The 21,987-nt window shown below is 43.6% G+C and overlaps 1 protein-coding gene across 3 annotated transcripts in view; it reads left to right on the top strand.

The window, feature by feature from the left end:
• The first annotated feature begins 4,055 nt into the window (after window positions 1-4,055).
• The window catches only part of ABHD6 (abhydrolase domain containing 6, acylglycerol lipase), a 40,293-nt gene continuing 22,361 nt past the window's right edge, over window positions 4,056-21,987 (top strand). Inside the window, exons 1-2 of one of the 3 annotated variants that reach the window (XM_056524454.1) lie at window positions 4,056-4,187; window positions 19,787-19,927. In XM_056524454.1, the coding sequence (XP_056380429.1) occupies window positions 19,809-19,927 (119 nt within the window). In that variant the 5' untranslated portion in view covers window positions 4,056-4,187; window positions 19,787-19,808. Of the gene's footprint in view, window positions 4,263-19,786; window positions 19,928-21,987 lie in introns of all 3 variants that reach the window. The other 2 variants (XM_056524456.1, XM_056524455.1) reach the window with 2 other exon arrangements.

A 21,987-nucleotide genomic window follows, 5' to 3' on the forward strand; every position in this document is an offset into this window, starting at 1 on the left:
GCTGGCGCACTACAGGTCTCAGAAGAGAAGGAGTCACATTTGGCTTTTTGAAAGCAAATTTTGCTCTGGGGGCATGCCGCATTTAGGAAGCCCCTATGGTGCCAGGACAGCAAAAAAAAAACACATGGCATACCATTTTGGAAACTAGACCCCTCGGGGAACGTAACAAGGGGTAATGTGAACCTTAATACCCCACAGGTGATTCACAACTTTTGCATATGTAAAAAAAAAAAAAAAATTTACCTAAAATGCTTGTTTTCCCAAAAATTTTAGATTTTTAAAAAGGGTAATAGCAGAAAACACCCCCCAAAATTTGTAACACAATTTCTCCCGAGTACAGCGATACCCCATATGTGACCCTAAACTGTTGCCTTGAAATACGACAGGGCTCCAAAGTGAGAGCGCCATGCGCATTTGAGGCCTGAATTAGGGACTAGCATAGGGGTGGACATAGGGGTATTCTACGCCAGTGATTCCCAAATAGGGTGCCTCCAGCTGTTGTAAAAGTCCCAGCATGCCTGGACAGTCAGTGGCTGTCTGGTAATACTGGGAGTAGTTGTTTTGCAACAGCTGGAGGCTCCGTTTTGGAAACAGTGGTTTACCAGACGTTTTTCATTTTTATTGAGGAGGGGGGCTGTGTAGGGGTATGTGTATATGTAGTGTTTTTTACTTTTTATTTTATTTTGTGTTAGTGTAGTGTAGTGTTTTTAGGGTACAGTCACACGGGCGGGGGTTCACAGTAGTTTCTCGCTGGCAGTTTGAGCAGCGGCAGAAAATTTGCCTCAGCTCAAACTTGCAGCCGGATACTTACTGTAATCCTCCGCCTATGTGAGTGTACCCTGTACGTTCACATTGGGGGGGAGGGGGGGGGAAACATCCAGCTGTTGCAAAACTACAACTTCCAGCATGTAGGGTCTATAAGTGCATGCTGGGAGTTGTAGTTTTGCAACAGCTGGAGGCTCCGTTTTGGAAACGGTGGCGTACCAGACGTTTTTCATTTTTATTGTAGGGGTATGTGTATATGTAGTGTTTTTTTACTTTTTATTTTATTGTGTGTTAGTGTAGTGTAGTGTTTTTAGGGTACAGTCACATGGGCGGGGGGTTCACAGTAGTTTCTCGCTGGCAGCTTGAGCTGCAGCAGAAAATTTGCTGCAGCTCAAACTTGCAGCCGGATACTTACTGTAATCCTTTGCCCATGTGAGTGTACCCTGTACATTCACATTGGGGGGGGGGGGAAACATCCAGCTGTTGCAAAACTACAACTCCCAGCATGTACGGTCTATCAGTGCATGCTGGGAGTTGTAGTTTTGCAACAGCTGGAGACACACAGGTTGTGAAACACCGAGTTTGGCAACAAACTCAGTGTTTTGCAACCAGTGTGCCTTCAGCTGTTGCAAAAGCTACAACCCCCAGCATGTACGGACAGCGGAAGGGCATGCTGGGTGTTGTAGTTATGCAACAGCGGGAGGCATTGTACTTTGGCTGGGGATGCTGGGGATTGTAGTTATGCAACAGCTGGAGACACACTGGTTTGCTACTTAACTCAGTGTGCCTTCAGCTGTTGCAAAACTACAACTCTCAGCAGTCACCGACAGCCAACGGGCATGCTGGGAGTTGTAGTTATGCAACCAGCAGATGCACCACTACAACTCCCAGCATGCACTTAAGCTGTTTGTGCAAGCTGGGAGTTGTAGTTACACAACAGCTGAAGGTACACTTTTCCATAGAAAGAATGTGCCTCCAGCTGTTGCAAAACCATAAGTCCCAGCATGCCCATAAGTGCATGCTGGGAGTTGTGGTGGTGTGCCTCCTCCTGTTGCATAACTACAGCTCCCAGCATGCCCTTTTTGCATGCTGGGAGCTGTTGCTAAGCAACAGCAGGAGGCTGTCACTCACCTCCTGCTGCTGCTTGATCGCCGCACAGGTCAGTCCCGCCGCCGTCGTCGCTCCTGGGGCCCCGATCCCAACATTAACGCCGGGGATCGGGGTCCCCAGCACCAGGGGTGCACGTCCCGCACCCGCTCACGTCCTCCGGAAGAGGGGCGGAGCGGGTGCGGGAGTGACACCCGCAGCAGGCGCCCTGATTTGTCGGCCGGTAATCCGGCCGACGAATCAGGGCGATCGTGAGGTGGCACCAGTGCCACCTCACCTCTGCAGGCTCTGGCTGTTCGGGGCCGTCTCTGACGGCCCCGATCAGCCAGTAATTCCGGGTCACCGGAGACCCGATTGACCCGGAATCGCCGCAGATCGCTGGACTGAATTGTCCAGCGATCTGCGGCCATCGCCGACATGGAGGGGCATAATGACCCCCCTGGGCGATATGCCGCGATGCCTGCTGAACGATTTCAGCAGGCATCGGGCACCGGCTCCCCTCCGGCTAGCGGCGGGGGGCCGGGAAAGGACAGGACGTACTCCTACGTCCTCGGTCCTTAAGGACTCGGAAACGGGGGCGTAGGAGTACGTCCATTGTCCTTAAGGGGTTAATAATACAAAAATATATATATGTATATATGTATATATATATATATATATATATATATATATATATATATATATAAAAATAGAATAATTGATTAGTTAAAACATTGTTTTATTATTGTGCCATAAAGGTACAGGGGCTGTAAAGTTAGTGTTGTACATAATATAGTGTCTGTACCTGTGTGTGACGGTTTTCTCACAATTCTTCTGTGATTTTCACCCCACTATTTATTTTTACCAGCATACAAAATGACTGTTGTCTCAGATTTTTCCCAGGTTGCAATGCGGCCGAGACCTGACTCACTAGTCAGCTGATGAAAGGGATCCTGTCTGCTTCAATGGGTGGAGGGATCAATCTGCAACGAATGCAACAGCTGTAGGCACCCTGATTGAAAACCACAGGTCTTTTGAATGGATGCAGCTCATTTATATTTCAATGGGTGGGGTGACTGATGTGTAGGATGGATTGTGGGGTTTGTAGTCAAAAAAAGAAAAGTCAAACAGGAAATATCAGTTCACAGAAAGCTAGCCACAGTGTTATGGTAATCTCACAACATAGCCATTTAGCCCCAAGACAAGTGCAGATCCTTCCTAAGCATGTCCATTACTGTCTGCCAGGTACGTACTAAAATCCTCTTATGATGGATAACCACTTTAATCCTACCAGTACTTATCAGCTGCTGAAGTTGAGTTATTCTTTTCTGTCTGACCACAATGCTCTCTGCTGACAAATCTGTTTGACTTTCTAGAGCTAGTTGATATAAAAATAAAAAAATAAATAGTTTTTCACTGCAATAACCCTTTAATGTAAGCGAATGGATCACATTGTAACCTGTAAGCAGCAATAATCAGAATTCCATATTGGATGATGTTCAGACAGCTGTTAGGCGGTGGTTGCACCAATTGTGGGTCACATTGCAACCCCATTTATTTCCACTGCCTTCAATACAGCACAATTCAGGCAGCAATATTTGGTCACACAGCCCATGTTGCATCCAAAGTAGCCATATAGCCCTAGCCCAGTGTTTCCCAACCAGGGTGCCTCCAGCTGTTGCAAAACTACAACTCCCAGCAAGCCCGGACAGCCAAAGGCTGTCCGGGCTTGCTGGGAGTTGTAGTTTTGCAACAGCTGGAGGCACCCTGGTTGGGAAACACTGTCCTAGCCTAACTGAGTTATTTCCATGCACAACACATGTAATCCCAAAATGGACATTGCAATCTTCAGTTCTGCTGTCTCACCTGTGGCTCTACAACTCCAAGCATTTGGCTGTCAGGGCATGATGTGAGTTGTAGTTGTGCAACAAGTGGAGAACCATAGGTTTACAATGGTATAAACAATAGTATAAGGCTGTGTTCCCCAACCTGTGGGTCTCCAGCTGTTGCAAAACTACAACTTTAATCATGGAAGGGCAACATTGGAGCTATAGTTTTGCAAGAGCTACCACTGATAAGGAAACATTTCTAATATATATATATATGTACAATGTATATTCTCTCTGTATGTGATAGAGCGCTCTGAGCTCCAGTGGCGCTCCCCGCAGTGTCAGCGCCATCTAGTGGCGGTGGGTGGTAATTTCGGTCGGCGCACTCTCTGCTTCTTCTCTTTGATCCATCGCCTTTAAGGAGAGTGCGGCAGTTCCGGGTCTGATCCTGCAGTGAGATCCCGGGACTGACCGGAGGATCCTCTGGAGCCAGGGGCCGGGCAGGGGGTAGGTGAGCGGTTCCGGCCCATGTCTGCCGCCATCCAGCCCCAGGCGGTTGTGTGTTACCATCGGCTCCACCGTGTAGGACAATCTCATTGTTGTGTGTGTCACTTTGTATCATGTCACTGCCATAGTGTGTTACATTGTATCACTGATCATCATCATCCGATCTGCTCAGCCTCTCATTGGTTCCCATTTGTATTTATTATTTTCTATCTGTGCCATGTGTGACAAGTTGTCACTGTTATAGATGTCACATTGTAGCAGGTTTGGATTTTTTTTTAACCCTGTAATGTGCAGCTGCTTTTTCCAAAACCCAGTGTGCACCTTGTGAGGTCACTACCCTGGATCTAGCCCAGTCTTTCCCAACCAGTGTGCCTCCAGCTGTTGCAAAACTACAACTCCCAGCATGCCCGGACAGCCTTCGGCTGTCCGGGCATGCTGGGAATTGTACTTTTGCAACAGCTGGAGGCACACTGGTTGGGAAAGACTTATCTAGCCTGTCCTTCACCTTTTTATTTCCGTTTAAGGAATTATCACTTTTCCCAAATATAACCCCAGCCATTGCATTACAACACTAGGAAAATATCTGATAAAAATGGCGTAAAAATATTTAGCATGTTACCTGCTCCAATGTTGTTGTTTGTTTTTATTTTTATTTATTTATTTATTTTTTGCTCCTAGTTTTGTAGTTACCTCTTCATTGTCTAAAATGGTGATTAATGGCGCATTTACAGGATGTAAGACCCCTAGGGGGAATCTATAAAGTTGCAAAGAGCTCCCCTGTATTTACTACATAGTATAGATTATTATATATTTCATGTAGTATTATTATGCGCTACATTGTCTTATATGTTTTAGGTAGTAGTAGTATATTTTATGTAGTATTATTGTGTAGTATATTGTCTTTTATATGTTTTAGGTAGTAGTATATATTTCATGTAGTATTATTGTGCGCTACATTGTCTTATATGTTTTAGGTAGTAGTAGTAGTATATATTTTATGTAGTATTATTATCTAGTATATTTTATTTTAGGTAGTAGTATATATTTTATGTAGTATTATTATCTAGTATATTGTCTTTTATTTTAGGTAGTAGTATATATTTCATGTAGTATTATTATCTAGTATATTGTCTTTTATTTTAGGTAGTAGTATATATTTCATGTAGTATTATTATGTAGTATATTGTCTTTTATTTTAGGTAGTAGTATATATTTCATGTAGTATTATTGTGCGCTACATTGTCTTATATGTTTTAGGTAGTAGTAGTAGTATTATTATCTAGTATATTTTCTTTTATTTTAGGTAGTAGTATATTTTATGTAGTATATTGTCTTATATGTTTTAGGTAGTAGTAGTATATTGTCTTTTATTTAAGGTAGTTGTAATAGTAGTAGTAGTAGTATCTTTTATGTAGTATATTGTGTTATGTTTTAGGTAGTAGTATATTTTATGTAGTATTATTATGTAGTATATTGTCTTATGTTTTAGGTAGTAGTAGTATATATTTTATGTAGTATTATTGTGTAGTATATTGTCTTATATGTTTTAGGTAGTAGTAGTATATATTTGATGTAGTATATTGTGTTATATTTTAGGAAGTAGTAGTATATATTTGATGTAGTATTATTATACAGTATATTGTATTATATATTTGAAGTAGTAGTATTATATTGTATATCGTATTATTATTATTATTATTATTATTATTATTGTACAGTACATTGTACAGTGAAACCTCTTTGAGAAAGAAATGCATAATGTATGGTGGACTGAAAATCCACCTAGGCCCCTTTCACCGTTATGACCCGGTAGTGTGATGGGCCTCAGGACTGCCGGGGAGAATAGTGGGAGAAAAAATAGTGCTTGCGCCGTCTTTTTCTCCCGCTATTCCCTCTGAAAATAGCTGTGCCCAACGGACCCCCTTGACTATCACGGGGTCCATCGAGACCCGTTATTGCCCATTGTGCCCGTCAAAATGATGGCTGTCAAACTCAGAAAGAAAAGAGAGAGTTTGACGGGCGTAATTGACGGGGCGCAGCGGTAGTGTGAATGTAGCCTAAGAAATCTGGTGCTGGTCTTATGGAGAAGTTTAACTGTGTTCTAAATGTTATGCTGTAGTATTATTGCTAAATATACAGTATTAGGGCCGGTTCACACTACATTTTTAGTGTACTGGAACCGAATACGGCTGGGGGGATCGAAAACCAGGTGCTCCTGTATGCCAGCTGGACCCGGCCTGTATGTACTGCATTTCAATGAGCCGACCGGAGTCAAATGCTGACTTAAAACCGTAGTATACCATGGTTTTAGGTCCGGTCAGAAAACCGTATATGGGGCAAAAATGAGCCGACCGAAGTCAGCGTTTGACTCCGGTCGGCTCTTTGAAATGAATGGTGTTTGGGCTGGATCCGGCTGGGATACGGGGGCGCCCAGTTTTCGTTCCTCCCAGCCGTATCCGGTTCCCGTACACTACAAACTTAGTGTGATCCCAGCCTTATACAGATTATTATGTAATGTATCTGGTTATTTTCTCCCTGTGATGCTCCCTGTCACTCGGATCACATAGCTGCTCTGTAACCAGTGTTCACTTTTCCTCTCATAGTTCAGAATACATTGTGATGAATGTGGTTATGGTTATTTATATTTTACTTGTGTGTTTGGTAAACGCATTGTAAATATTTTGGCTTTTGCTGGGCTGTATAATAAAGGCCTTGGTGCCACAATAATGTAATACGGATTGGAGGAATAGAATAGTCATTTTGCTTGTGGTCTCAATGGTTTCACTAACTTCTTTTCCTTATGTCAGATGTAGCTACGCCTTATATAGGCGGCAGAACGATGGTTCTAGTGAAGAATACGTCACTGGCACAGCGTCTGATGAAAAAATGCTCTATCTTTTCCTGTTAGATTTAGAGATGAGCGAACTTACAGTAAATTCGATTCGTCACAAACTTCTCGGATCGGCAGTTGATGACTTTTCCTGCATAAATTAGTTCAGCCTTCAGGTGCTCCGGTGGGCTGGAAAAGGTGGATACAGTACTAGGAGACTCTTTCCTAGGAATGTATCCACCTTTTCCAGCCCACCGGAGCACCGGAAAGCTGAACTCATTTACGCAGGAAAAGTCATCAACTGCCGAGCCGAGAAGTTCGTGACAATTCACATGTTTCTGTATTAATGCAGAGGCATGTGGAGGTACAGTAGGACCTTCTGGAGATTGTATGGCGCTGTAGTATACTGTAGTGCACTATAGTTTACAAAAGCCCTTATTCCTGTGTTCCCCAACTTGTGACTCTCAGGTTGTTCCAAAACCACAGTTCCCATCATGTCCCAACATAAAGGTGTTGTATGGTCGAGGTAAACCACAAGCATGGCGTGGACCAGTGGCGTAGCGTGGGTTGGCAGCACCCAGGGCAAGGCAAGTAATTTGCGCCCCCTAACCCGTGGATTTTAGCACTCGAGTCTCTTCCACTAGATTAGGTAAAGAAACCCTTACCCCATAAGCACATGTATTGTTTGTTATGAAAATACTGATGTCATTAAAGTAAAATGCATCTAAATACAAATTTATTTTCAAACACTTTATTGAGTGCGAACATTACACATTCTCCACATTTTCAGCAGGTCTATGAATACAAATCTACAAATGTAGTAACCTTGCATGGGCCGCGCTATTATATGTCGTCTCACAACCATCGCAAACGACAAAAAATATCAAGAACAAAAACTAAACATCAAAATGGAATCAAACCCTGGAGATGATCCAAGGCACATGACTTTGGGTATTATAAGTAAGCGGCAAATATCAGGGGGGCATTATATGTGCATTATAGGGGCACATGACAGGGGGCCCCTGTCATGGGCCCCCACATATATTGCCCCCTGACATGTGCCCCTCACATATAATGCCCCCCTGTCATGTGCCCCCACAAATAATGCCCCCCTGACATGTGACCCTGACTTATAATGTCCCCTGTCCTGTGCCCCTCACATATAATGCCCCATGTCCTATGCCCCTCACATATAATGCCCCCCTGACATGTGCCCCTCACATATAATGCCTCCTGAGGGGGCAGGACAGGGGGCATTATATGTGAAGGGCACATGTCAGGGGGGGCATTATATGTGAGGGGCACAGGACATGGGATATTATATATGAGGGGCACATGACAGGGGGGGTCCTGTCATGTGCCCCCACATATAATGCCCCCCTGACATGTGCCCCTTACTCATCATTTGCTCCTCTCACTTATAATTTGCTCCCCCTCCCCTTTCTCACGCCCGTCACCTTTCTCCCACGCTGCGGCTGCTCCATTCCTGCAGTCAGTGAGAGCTGCTGGGACGTGATCTCCGGGCGCGATGATGTGATGTCATCGCGGCGGCCTGCAGTGATTGGCTCTCACTGACAGGAATGGAGCAGCCGCGGCGTGTGATAGCAAGGTGACGGGCGTGAGAAAGGGGTGGTGGAGCGGGACAGCCGACAGCTCCTGCTCCACCATGCGATAGTTCAGGAAGAGGGGCAACAATCTCGGGGGGAGGGGGGGGGCAATTGCCCCGTTGCCCCCCCTCCCCCCCCCCCCCCCCCCCTGGATCCGCCACTGCCTCCACAGAGGGCGGTGACCCGGCGGCTCGGATCGGATTCGCACAGCCAGCACTGCAGAGAGAGTGAGTGAGCCAGGCAGGGGCAGAGAGCTGCGAGTGCGAGCGCGCCCCCCCCCCCCAAATGTTGCGCCCGCTGCGGCCGGCCCCTCCCTGCACCCCCCCCCCCACGCTACGCCTCTGGCGTCGACGTAGTAAAGACCACTCATGGCAGTTTTCTAATGTATGTGGGCAACTTTGTAAGACTCCAAAACCTGCCCTAGATCACAATAAGCAGTAAATTGCTTAAAAGTCTCTGATTCAGAACCTAGGAAACATCAAAGCAAAGAAGGAAAACAGGAATTCAAATGGCGCCAAACAGGACATCAGTGGTGATAGAAGTAAATACTTTTATTATACGACATGCAACACGTTTCGCTGCGCATGCGCAGCAAAACGCGTTGCATGTTGGATAATAAAAGTACTTACCTCTATCACCGCTGATGTCCTGTTCCTGGTCGGCGCCATTTGAATTCCTGTTTTGCTTCCTTGCTTTTAAGTTTCCTTGATCCCTCCGTTTACATGCAGGAAGGCTGCAGAGCAGATCTCTTCATACATACGTGATCCATTGTTGAGTATGTGGCTACACAACCCCGTACGGTAAGCGGTTTTAATCGCCCCTCTTCTTACCATTCTACGGTGTTTCTCTTCACATTGGAGCGCCTTCGGTTACCATTATTGATTCAGAACCTGTCATTTTTGTTTCATACTCTCTTGCATTCCCCTACTGTAAGCCTATTAATAGCTGTGAGTTTGAGACTGTTTGGGATAACTATCATTATTCTCATTAAGAATTGTCCAGCACAGTATGTAGGATGAAACAGGAACTCTTTATTACGGATCACATGGATATATATAGGAACAATAGCCAATGGGTTTCGAATCAAACTGGACCCTTAATCATGGTATAGATTAAGGGTCCAGTTTGATTAAGGGTCCAGATTGATCCGAAACGCGTTGGCTATTGTTCCTGTATATATCCATTTTATCCATAATAAAGAGTTCCTGTTTCATCCTACATACTGCGCTGGTCATCTCTTCTTGTCGTGCTACTCTATTGGGCCTGGAAGCGCTGCCGGACAGTCCATGCGCAGGTAATTCCATTTAGCAGTGGAGAGCTGTTGGCATCTTTCCTTCTCAGTTCATCGTTATTCTCATTGTTGCAGAGTAATTTATGTGGTTCTTTTCTGTTTATTTTTGGTATATTAGTACATTAGTGTTTTCTAGTACATTAGTGCATTTTATTTTGGTTTATTCTTATGTATTTGTCTATATATTATGGACTGCAATTCCCTTGAAGCAGGTCCATTTCTGTGTGCAGTATGGAGAGGACTCTCTTAGCTGCAATTCACATTCCAAACTGCTTACACTGCTCTAGATTGCTGTTAGGGCAAGGAGATACCTGGTACATTTTCATATATCTATATATCAGTATTTTCATAACATAGAAAAATGCTTTTATTCTCTGGTGCAAAGAGTAAAAGAGGTGTTCCCAACACCATAAAGTGCTGAGGGCTTGAACCCCTCCTTGCTCCCCCTCCCATCCCTCTCCCTGCTTGATTGACAGTTTACTGGAATCTGAGCCCGGTCTCTAAACCTCACACCTGTGTACAATTTGTATGAACAGCACAGGAATGAGATTTCAGCTGCCAAACACGCAGGGACAGGGATGGGAGGGGGATTGAGGAGGAATTACAACCCTCACCATGTCAGGGGCTTGGCAACACTCTTTGACTCTTCGCAACAGAGAATGAAAACATTTTTATATGTTATGGAAGCTCAGACAAATATATTAAAGGAGTCATGTCTCCTTCTCCTAACATCTATCTAACAGTGTTGCAGCATGCACAACATGACTAAGAGCCATATGGTTCGAAACGCGTTGGAGTTTCCGCTATGCTTTTATTATTCACCTTTAGTGGTTTTCAAATTTTTCATTTTAATTATGTGAAATTTTTTTGGGGATTTTTCATTTCTTCATTTTTTGGGAGCTGGAATTTGCAACTCTTTTTCTTTGGATCTATTCATACCAAGCATGCGGCTTGGACCATTTCCGTGCCTCCCATGGGACATTTGAAAGTTCTCCTCTAAAGATATCTACAGGGTGGTGAGCTGTTTTTTTTCCCTATTTTCGTGTAGTATGCACACCTTTTACCTCCGGGACTGCTTTCACTGATTGATTACAGGACTGCATGATGGAGGCCGAGTCCTGTATATCAATTATGCAGTACAGGGTGGGGGAGGGAGAAGGCACTACTGCAGCTCAGCACTGCCTCTGTGACACTTCAGCTGCTAACAATAAAGACACTTTTAAGACTTTAAAAGCATCAATCAGCAAAACTAAAGGTATAATTAATGCTATCCCCAGGATCTGCAGCTCCATACCTGGTACAGATCTAACTGATTGCCTCTAAATAGGTTAGACTGGATTAGGAAAACATGGCTGCTATCTTTCCGAAGAAATCAGACACATTTTTTTTTAACCCTGGGAAACCTGTCAAGCATTTATGAGGTATGCCTTTTTAGTACAAAGTAGGTGTCAGGAATAACCATTCCTAAGATTCTGGTCCATGATAATATAACAGTTTCAGCAGATTAGTCTTTTGGACATCTTTGCTGTGTCCTGTTTCACCACATTCCAATGGTGCTCTACTAGATTGAGATCTATTGGAGGACTCTCCTTGTGCCAGGTCATATAGTAGGGCATCCAAAGATTGGTGGCACAGGCTTCAGCTGTTTCAAGAATGCATTCTCTACATCAGTGGTGAACTTTCACTGGTCACAGTTGCAACTGCGCTTCACAGTCCAGTGGGCCCATAGGACTCCAGACCACATCAGGCCTGGTCAACCTCAGGATGCTGCACATAGTACCCTGCGGGATCACAGTCCCCATCCTCCGCCGCAGTCACACACCGACTCCTCATCTTTTGTCCTGACACATCCTTCTCTGCTTCTTCAGGGACTGAATGGAATTCAGTCCCTGAAGAAGCAGAGAAGGATGTGTCAGCACAAATATTGTGAGATTTGGGTTTAATATGATATCCGAATAACCCAAAAATACAGTGAAATCTCGTTGAGAAGACCACCTAAAATTACACTATAAGAGGTGATCTTCTTAAAGAAATTGACCGTTATGCTTCATAAATGGTGGGCCACTAAATCCTCTTGCAAAACCTGGTCTGGATAAAGAAGGGCCCTTCTCAAAGAAATTGTCTTAATAGGGTCTATTCACACGTACAGTATTATGCGCAGATTTGATGCGCAGGATTTTCTGCTGCAGATTTCAATGTAAACTGAATGAAGTGAAATCAGGCGCAGAATACTGTATGTGTGAATAGACCCTAAAGAGGTTTTACTGTATGTGACTGCACTTGGTTAGAAAGCTTCTGATTTATTAGCCCAGAATAAAGTGGATATATGGTATGTCCTCAGTGACTATAGCTGCCCTGCTCTAGGGACCCTGGTACAGCAGTACCATTGTTCCAGCATGCTCTGGTAATTTATCAATTTACACTGGGAATTTTCACAGAAGGTCTTTTATTGTACTGTGACTTGTTACGCAGATGAAGAGCCCTCCAGTTTCATACCCTACCATCTGTATGGAACACCAGAAATTCAGATTTAAAGGGGTTATCCAGGAAAAAAACTTTATTTATTTATACAAAAAAGATTGCAGCAGCACACATTGGTCAAAAAATTGAGTCTCTTAGCGCACTTTTTTGATCAAAAACGTGTCCCCCATCCACCACGGGTAGGTGGCCTCATTTAGGATGGGACCCTAACACACATTCTGAGCCTAACACTCAGATACCAACTCACCTCTGCTGGGCATATAGCCTCTGACTGGGTGACATGCTGGATCCATATACAATTTAAAACACCACCTGGGAGAAAGGGGGAGGGGTGCACAGCTAAAGAGGGTGCCATTCCCCCTGTGTAGTAAATACAAGCAAAAAGAAATAGCCAGCACAACAACCTAATACACGGGTGCACACTGCTGTGGCAAATACAAAGTATACAAAAAGGAAGATTGCAGCAGCACTCTTGGTCAAAAAATTGAGGCTCTTAGCGCACAGCGGATCCAGCAGGTCACCCAGTCAGAGGCTATATGCCCAGCAGAGGTGAGTTGGTATCTGAGTGTTAGGCTCAGAATTTGTGTTAGGGTCCCATCCTAAATGAGGCCACCTACCCGTGGTGGATGGGGGACATGTTTTTGATCAAAAAAGTGCGCTAAGAGTCTCAATTTTTTGACCAATGTGTGCTGCTGCAATCTTCTTTTTTGTATACTCTGTATCTGCCACAGCAGTGTGCACCCAGGGTTGTTGTGCTGGCTATTTCTCTTTTTGCTTATATATATATATATATATATATATATATATATATATATATCTGTTTAAACAGATTTGTAAATTACTTCTATTAAAAAATCTTAATCCTTTCAGTACTTGTGAGCTGTTGAAGTTGAGTTGTTCTTTTCTGTCTAAGTGCTCTCTGATGACACATGTCTCGGGAACCACCCAGTTTGGAAGCAACTCCCCATAGCAAACCTCTTCTACTCTGTGCAAGTTCCCGAGACAATCAGAGAGCACTGTTGCCAGACAGAAAAGAACAACTTAACTTCAGCAGCTGATAATTATTGAAAGGATTAATATGTTTTAAAAGAAGTAATTTACAAATCTAAATACAAAGAGGAGCACATACGTGCACTCACCGCAAAGCAGAGATAATGAGATGTGGAGGTCCGGTGACGGGGTGCCGGATCTCGGCATCGGCGCTGGTGTGTGGCGCTCGGAGGCTACACCGGCAGTTTCGTACGTAAGTGCATTTTTGTGGCCTCAGAGGCAGGAAGAAGCACGCACTTACGTACGAAACTGCCAGCATGGCCTCCGAGCACCACACACCAGCGCCGATGCCAAGATCCGTCACCGGACCTCCACTTATGATTATCTCTGCTTTGCGGTGAGTGCACGTATGTGCTCCTCTTTGTATTTACTTAGGATACTTTACACTGTTGTATGTGCACCCCGCAGGAGACCCTGACATAGGTCATCGAGGACCTCTCTATTGATATAAGGTGATATTGTTCTCAAGAGTGCTCTCCCCTTTACTGTTACGTTTTTGGATAATTTACAAATCTGTTTAACTTTCTGGAGCCAGTTGATATAAAAAAAATTCCTTGAATACCCCTTTAACAGGCCTGTCTAGTTTTGGCAACCCTGCTCCCTCTGTAACATTAGTTTCCTTAGAATGGGTCAGATTTCTGGGGTGCTGAGACAACATGGCGACCCCCCCCCCAAAACCCCCCCCCCCCCGGTTACGACCTACACAAAGAAACAGAATTGGGAGCCGACAGCTCCGTACGTAGTGTAGTGGCCATAATGAGTTACTGCAGCTCAGCTCCTGATCTGATCTGCAATATCCCAGTACATAGATTACACCAGTGGTGTCCAAACTGTGGCCCTCCAGATGTTGTGGCATGCTGGGAATTGTAGTTTTGCACCAACTGGAGGGCCACAGTTTGGACATCACTGCACTACAATGTACAGAGCCGTCCTCCTCTCGGCTCATTTTACTGTATTGTGGGCACTCGGTCTCTGGCAAACAGTTATTTGGGTATTAATACATTTTATCTGGAATGCGCCATCCATTGGCACATGTAATCTTGTTGAGGTTGTATAGAGCCGTAATACAGTTTTCCACATGAGTCCATGTCATCCTAATTCTGGTGTTTGGCCAGAAGAATATCTGGACCTACTGACCTTACATAGTTAGTACGGTCGAAAAAAGACATATGTCCATCAAGTTCAACCAGGGAATTAAGGGGTAGGGGTGTGGCGCGATATTGGGGAAGGGATGGGATTTTATATTTCTTCATAAGCATTAATGTTATTTTGTTCCATGAATTTATCTAATCCTGTTTTAAAGCTGTTAATTGTTCCTGCTGTGACCAGTTCCTGAGGTAGACCGTTCCATAAATTCACAGTCCTCACGGTAAAGAAGGCGTGTCGCCCCTTGAGACTAAACTTTTTCTTCTCTAGACGGAGGGAGTGCCCCCTCGTCCTTTGGGGGGGTTTAACCTGGAACAGTTTTTCTCCATATTTTTTGTATGGGCCATTAATATACTTATATACGTTTATCATATCCCCCCTTAACTTGTCTACATAATAATAGATTAAGTTGCTGTAAAATGATTTATTGAATAATTATCTAAATTTATAAGGTACTTCTATACATTTCGTTTTAAATTAAATATGTACAGCAAATTCTAAGGCTCATATTGTGTTTGAGCCTTCTGTCAGCATTGGGAGTATTCTCCATTGTAACCCTCCTAAACTAAGCTAAGCAGTATACATTATATTGCTTTTTGTCTATTTTTTTCCAATACAGTACAATATAAAATGCTATCCAGACATTTACCAGCCCTACTCATGTCACTCTTTGGCATCCATCCTGTGTGGGGTCTACTATGAGTAGGCATTTAGAGCTTTGCCATGATCTATGCCCATTCCAGGAAGAAAAATCTGCAACAGGGCCCCATGTGCCATTTATAATACTGGTCTCTTATGGGGAAGATGTGCCTTGGGGCCCCTTAAGCACAAGGGCTCCGATGCGACCTCTACCTCTTCACCCCCCTATAGTTACGCCCCTAGCACCAGCATGTTCTACCGGCCCCCTCTATTTGCAGACATTCAGCAAATATTCCAATATTATATTGCATTTTTGGAAACAATTTACAGATTATCAGGATTCTTGGATTATTTTATAATGGTTCCTTTCAATGTACCCATATTGCCTGGCACTGAGGATTCTGTAGTGGTTGTCAGTCCTGCTGTAACAGAAATTCCGTACATGCCTCACAGTTTATTCCTGGAATAAATGGGTTAATGTTATTTCTGTAAGCGTTTGGCTTTATCTATCTGCGATCAAAGAATATCACTTATAAAATGGGCAAAGGTGAGGCGGGTCAGAGGTTGATGTACTTGTCGGAGTGTAACGTGTCATCGCTGCAGTCACTTCCACAGCAGGGTCCTTATTGTAAGTGCATCCGGAGAAGGGCAATCTTGATGCCCCCCGAGGGGAAATTTTAGAAGAAGAGCAGATGATTGGTGTGGGCTTGAGTTACATCATACGGCTGTGAGATCTGCAGCTTGGATAACTTGGATAATGCTGATTACAAGGAGAAAACTGCTGACGGATAGAGACCGACTGCGGCAAGAGCTGTATACACAGCCTGATGTCTATGTGCAGTAATATAGGCTGGGGCGACACATTACAATCTATATATATATATATATATATATATATATATATATATATATATATATATATATATATATTTTTTTTTTTATTATTATATATTTTTTTTAAATATATATGTGTGTGTGTGTGTGTATGTATACCGTGTATGTGTGTATATATATATATATATATATATATATATATATATATATGTGTGTATATATACTGGACAGTGTCTTTAGATTTTATGCATCATGTTACGTTAAGGCTTATGGCACAGAATTATTCTAAGGTGTAAGGCTTTAATAAGTATTGATATCTATACTGTTGTTATCTAACTGCATATAGTACTACAACACCTATTGCTGCACCTAATATATTGTGTATTAAACTTGATAATGATTATAATGATGTTAGTTATAGCCTGGCTGTCAGCTGATACGTATAGATTACATGAGGTTTGTGACCATGAAAAACTAGAGCAGTGGTATCCAAACTGCGGTTGCAAAACTACAACTTCCAGCATGCCAGGACAGCCGTTGGCTGTCCGGGCATGCTGGGAGTTGTAGTTTTGCAACATCTGGAGGGGCAGAGTTTGGAGGCCACTGAACTAGAGCACTGCATAGAGATCAGTTCCTTTTAAAGGGTACTCCACTGGAAAACATTTTATTTTAAATCAACTGGTGCCAGAAAGTTAAACAGATTTGTAAATTACTTCTATTTAAAAATCTTCCTCCTTCCAGGACTTATCAGCTGCTGTATTCTACAAAGGAAGTTATTTTCTTTTTCAATTTCCCTTCTGTCTGACCACAGTGCTCTCTGCTGTTACCTCTGTCCATGTCAGGAACTGTCGAGAGCAGGATAGGTTTGCTATGGGGATTTGCTTCTACTCTGGACAGTTCCTAAAATGAACAGAGGTGTCGGCAGAGAGCACTGTGGTCAGACAGAAAGGAAATTAAAAAAGAAGAGAACTTCCTTTGTAGTATACAGCAGCTAAGTACTGGAAGGATTAAGATGTTTGAATAGAAGTAATTTACAAATCCGTTTCACTTTCTGGCACCAGTTGATTTAAGATTTTTTTTTCCAGCGGAGTACCCCTTTAAAATTGGAATCTCTGCAGAAGTGTCTTTTTAAGATACAGGGCTACAAGGGGTTAACAAATTCCCGCTTGGGTTATTTTTTTTATGACAGACAAAGCCCTACAGCATGTTATAAGCGTAAGACTGTAGATGGGTAACCCTAGGCCGTCAATGTGTGTGGTTTACAAAAATCTTATATATACACACACACACACATTGTGGCAAAGTGTACGGGAAAGTGGTGGATGGGGGGTGTATGTTTCACCTGGTTTCCTCAGCCAGGCACGATAAAGGAAATCCAGAAGGTTATGTTGCTTTAGCATGGCATAGTCTGCTGGGGCTATTTGTTACATGGGCTGGATTTCCTGGACTGGAGGACAGGTTGGAAGTGGGCATGCTCAAGTCCACACCCATAGTCCACTATGGGTTTCCCGAAACAAGGTCTTCTCAGGTGAGGTTTCGTGTGCTGATTGCGAGAGAGAAAGCAATGTAGTAAGACGGCTGTTTGGGTTTGAGTGCTGGAGAGACTGAGATGAGAAGCAGCCACAGCCAGAACTGCAGCTCCAACCTACCTGGTCTGAACTTTCCTCTATGGACATTTTTGTGAGTTTGCTTGGGGCCACAGTAGGATAGTGAGGTATCCTGATGTTTAGTTAGAGCCGGACAGGCTTAGGTTTTTGTTGTTTTGTTTGCACTATGCTCTGTGCCTAAAATCAGTTCAATAAACATCCTCTTGGACATTTGAAACCAGCTGCCTATGTGAATACTGTCATTGCAGACCCCACCGTGTGAGTTGTTCCCGACCCCATAGCCCGTCCTCGTGTCTGCAAGCCAGACCGATGCACAAAAAGGCTAGAGAATAAAAGGGATGGGGCTTAAACAGTGGGTGTGTCTTTGTGAGATGGGTTGGGGCTTGCAAGCCATTCTGATGCATTCACCAGAAGATGCAAAGCGGAGCTAGTGGAGTAAGGTACTGGAAGTCCCATATACTTGCATGGGACTTGAAACCAAAACTCCTCTTTTATGTAAGGGTGTAGGGAAGGGTTAATTTAACTATTACATATTTTTATTTGACATATAAGTAATGTGTACCAGATATTATTGAAATATTATTGAAAAACCCAGACCTTCACAAATAAAGGGTTAAATTAACTATCCTATATTTTTACTTTACTATATTGTTACATAAGTAACATGTGACCAAGTATTATCGAAATATCTCCACCTGTTTGGAAGTTATGCAGTAACATATATTTCCCATAGACTTGTATGGAACTTTAAACAAAAACCCAGACCCTGGCAAATGGGGGTGAGTAAGGGTTAAATCACCTATCCTATGTTTGTTGTTGACATATAAGTGACCAAAGATATGTGACCAAAGTTGCTTTTCAACTCGAAAAGTAAATTTAGTTTGGTGCCAAACACTTTAGTACACCTCCTATCAAATAAATGCACCAGACGTGAAAATATAAATAAAATAACAAGCTTTATTAAACATATATAATAATTGAATAAAAAACATAAATAATGAGAATCAGCAATAGCCAGAAAAATGTGCAATGATCTAATGAAGACTATTCTCTTAAAAGTTTGCCATTACCAGTTAAACACATACAGCAGAGAAACCCTGCCACATTGAGCACACATGGAAAAGGCAAACACAAAATGAATGATAATAATAAGAGAAGGGAGACAACGTGTACAGGTGATCTATTGGTGCACTGTGGGAGCCTGAAGGAACTAGAGACAAAAGTGTATTGGTATGAGACCTGAAGGAATCAACAGGTGCATCCATAGCAACATCACTGCACTAGAAAGGTACACCAGCCCACGGAAGGGAAGAGAAGGTAAACAAGCTGCCACAGTGCATCCGGAGTCACCACGTTATACTCACAGAAGAGATCACACACAACCCCTACGCCGTTTCGCTACCCGCTTCGTCAGGGATCATAGCACATTTTTCTGGCTATTGCTGATTCTCATTATTTATGTTTTTTATTCAATTATTATATATGTTTAATAAAGCTTGTTATTTTATTTATATTTTCACGTCTGGTGCATTTATTTGATAGTTGTTGACATATAAGTAACATGTGCCAAGTTTCATGTGAATATCTTTAGCCGTTTGGATGTGATGCTGGAACATACACACACACATTGAGTTTTACACACATATATAATGTGCATTTTCTCTTCAGCTGAAGAAAAGCCTTAAAGGGGTACTCCGCCCTTAGACATCTTATCCCCTATGCAAAGGATAGGGGATAACCCCAGGATCTATGCTGCAGCACCCTTTGTCATTACTGCACAGGGCAAACTCGCTCTGTGCGTAATAACGGGCAATATGGGCCAGAGCATTGTGACGTCACGTCTCCACCCCTCGTGACATAACTGCCGCCCCCTCAATACAAGTCTATGGGAGAGGGCGTGGTGACCGTCACGATGCTCCGGCCCCTGTATCGCCCGTTATTACGCACAGAGCGAGTTTGCACTGTGCAGTAATGACAGAGGGCTGCTGCAGCAGAGATCCTGGGGGTCCCCAGCAGCGGGACCCCCGGGATCAGACATCTTATCCCCAATTCTTTGCAAAAACGTTCTGCAGTATCTGACCACAACGTAAAATTCTTTCCTCTTGTTCTTGCAGACAGGGTCTGATCACAAGGAACATGGACCTGGATGTACTGAACATGTTCCTCATTGCTGGGGGTACTTTGCTGATCCCGATATTGGCTTTCGTGACCTCTTTCTTCCTTTGGCCGGCTGCACTGATCAAAATTTATTACTGGTAAGAGTCCCACCATATCCTCTATGCAGCCGTCCTCATTAAGGTGAACATTTGACAATCGCGTTGTTTTTAGGTCCAGTATTCTGTCTTTATTCATTGCTAATAAATCTTTAGAGTAGTTGGAGTACAGTTTTCAGTTGTTTGATGCTGCACCTACCACGGACAGCATGAAATGGACATGAGCCCCATCAAGGTAATGTGTTGTCATTTACTTTGAAATGCAAAATTGTAATTTACAGATGAGCCAGGAATGGGGCATAAAATTAAGAAGGCAGCTCTCTGCTTGTTTCACCCGGACTCACTGGGCTAGACATACAGGTCTCTTCCTATATACTTTAAAGGAGATATCCAGTGCTGAAAAACTTATCCCTTATCCTAAGGATAGGGGATATGTTTCAGATCGCGGGGGGATCCAACTGCTGGGGCCCCGGCAGCCTACGGGAAGGGGGCGTGTTGACCACTGCACAAAGCAGCAGCCGGCATGCCCCCTCAATACAACTCTATGGCAAAGCCAGAGCGCTGCCTTCTGCAATCTCCGGCTCTGCCATAGTGCTGTATTGAGGCGGCGCGTCGGCCGCCGCTTCATGCGTTGGTCGACACCCGCTATCTGGCCAGTGAGCTGGGGCCCCGTACAGGAGATCGCGGGGGGGCCCTGGCGGTCGGACCCCCGGTGATCACCAAAATCCTACCTAAACCGCCAGCCCAGCTTTTCCTAAACAAAATAATATATACACTAGAATTTTTTTGGGGAATAAACAAAATAAATAAATATAGCTTACTAGCTACAACATAAATTAACTCCGACTTTTTTTTTCAACACACATATGCACATGCCGATTGCCATAATGAAATAATTTACCAACATAATATATACACCTCTAAAATTATACATAAAATATATACAATGTACACATTCATAAATTATAAGCAAAAAAAATAATTAATGACAAACCTAAAACACTAAATTAAGTCTAACTATACCCATCACCCACACCACCCCACCTGGACGTGGGGGTCAGAGTCCAAACAGTACCATCTTGTCCTATAATTGACCCACTCCAGGCCACCCAAAAAGAACATGAAGTCTGCACATGAGTCCTTTCTTGCTCCACCCAAAATCCCCCACCCAACCTAACTAAAAACCTCCACCTTCCTATACAGAACAACATAACAAATTACATAAAAATTGTACAAACATTATAAACCCTTTATAGGCCCAAGTTCAGTGCCTGTAAGCCCCTTATCAACATTCATATTCGAAAAAACAAAACAAAAAGCTAGGGTGTCCAAGCATAAGCCCACCACCAGGATCAAAGGATGGCAATCCTGATATAAATAAATATGAACTCTCTCCCTAACTCTACCCTAACTCTCTAGGGCACATCAAAAGAAAAACCTCTCCATAGGAGAGAGGCCCTACTGGTACCAAGACTGCCATACTCCAAAGACCTGATCTTCGAGGTCACCAGTGAAATTCCTACAGATTTCAGAGAGGATTATCTGTTGGGTCAACACTAAACACCATGCATTCCATGTGTAGTACCTAACCACTAAACTAACTAAGAATAAAGTGCCCCGGTCTCAGCCACCCAGGGTCCTAAATGCCCCATAAGCTCACTCCAGATAGGAAAGGCCGGCAAGTTGATTCCAGACGATGGAAGCACCCACCCTGCTGTAAACCCCTATATTAAAGGGGCAATTAAGCAGGAAGTGGTCCATGCATTCCATTGTGTCCCTGCACTCTTCTCTCTTCTCGGGGACATCCCAGGTCATCAGAGTTTCTGTACTTCATGTTGTCCCTTACATATAGCTTCCCCTGAAAGCAGCACCAGGCCAAGTCCCCAAACTTCAGGGGGATCCTTTTCATGTTCAAAAGGTACAACTTCACCCTCAGATCCCGACCTGGGCAGTCCCTGAGCGCCAGAGGCTTCTGGAAGTGGGTCAACAGAACCCGTTTATCAAGGAACTGCCTTGACTGGGTCCTGATCTCCCACACTCCCAGACCCCACCGACGTATCGCCTTCAGAGTTCGGGTAGCGTAAGCCGGAGTATATCCATGG

This window comes from Hyla sarda, chromosome 6, assembly GCF_029499605.1.
Source record: "Hyla sarda isolate aHylSar1 chromosome 6, aHylSar1.hap1, whole genome shotgun sequence".
NCBI classification, from domain to species: Eukaryota; Metazoa; Chordata; class Amphibia; order Anura; family Hylidae; genus Hyla; species Hyla sarda.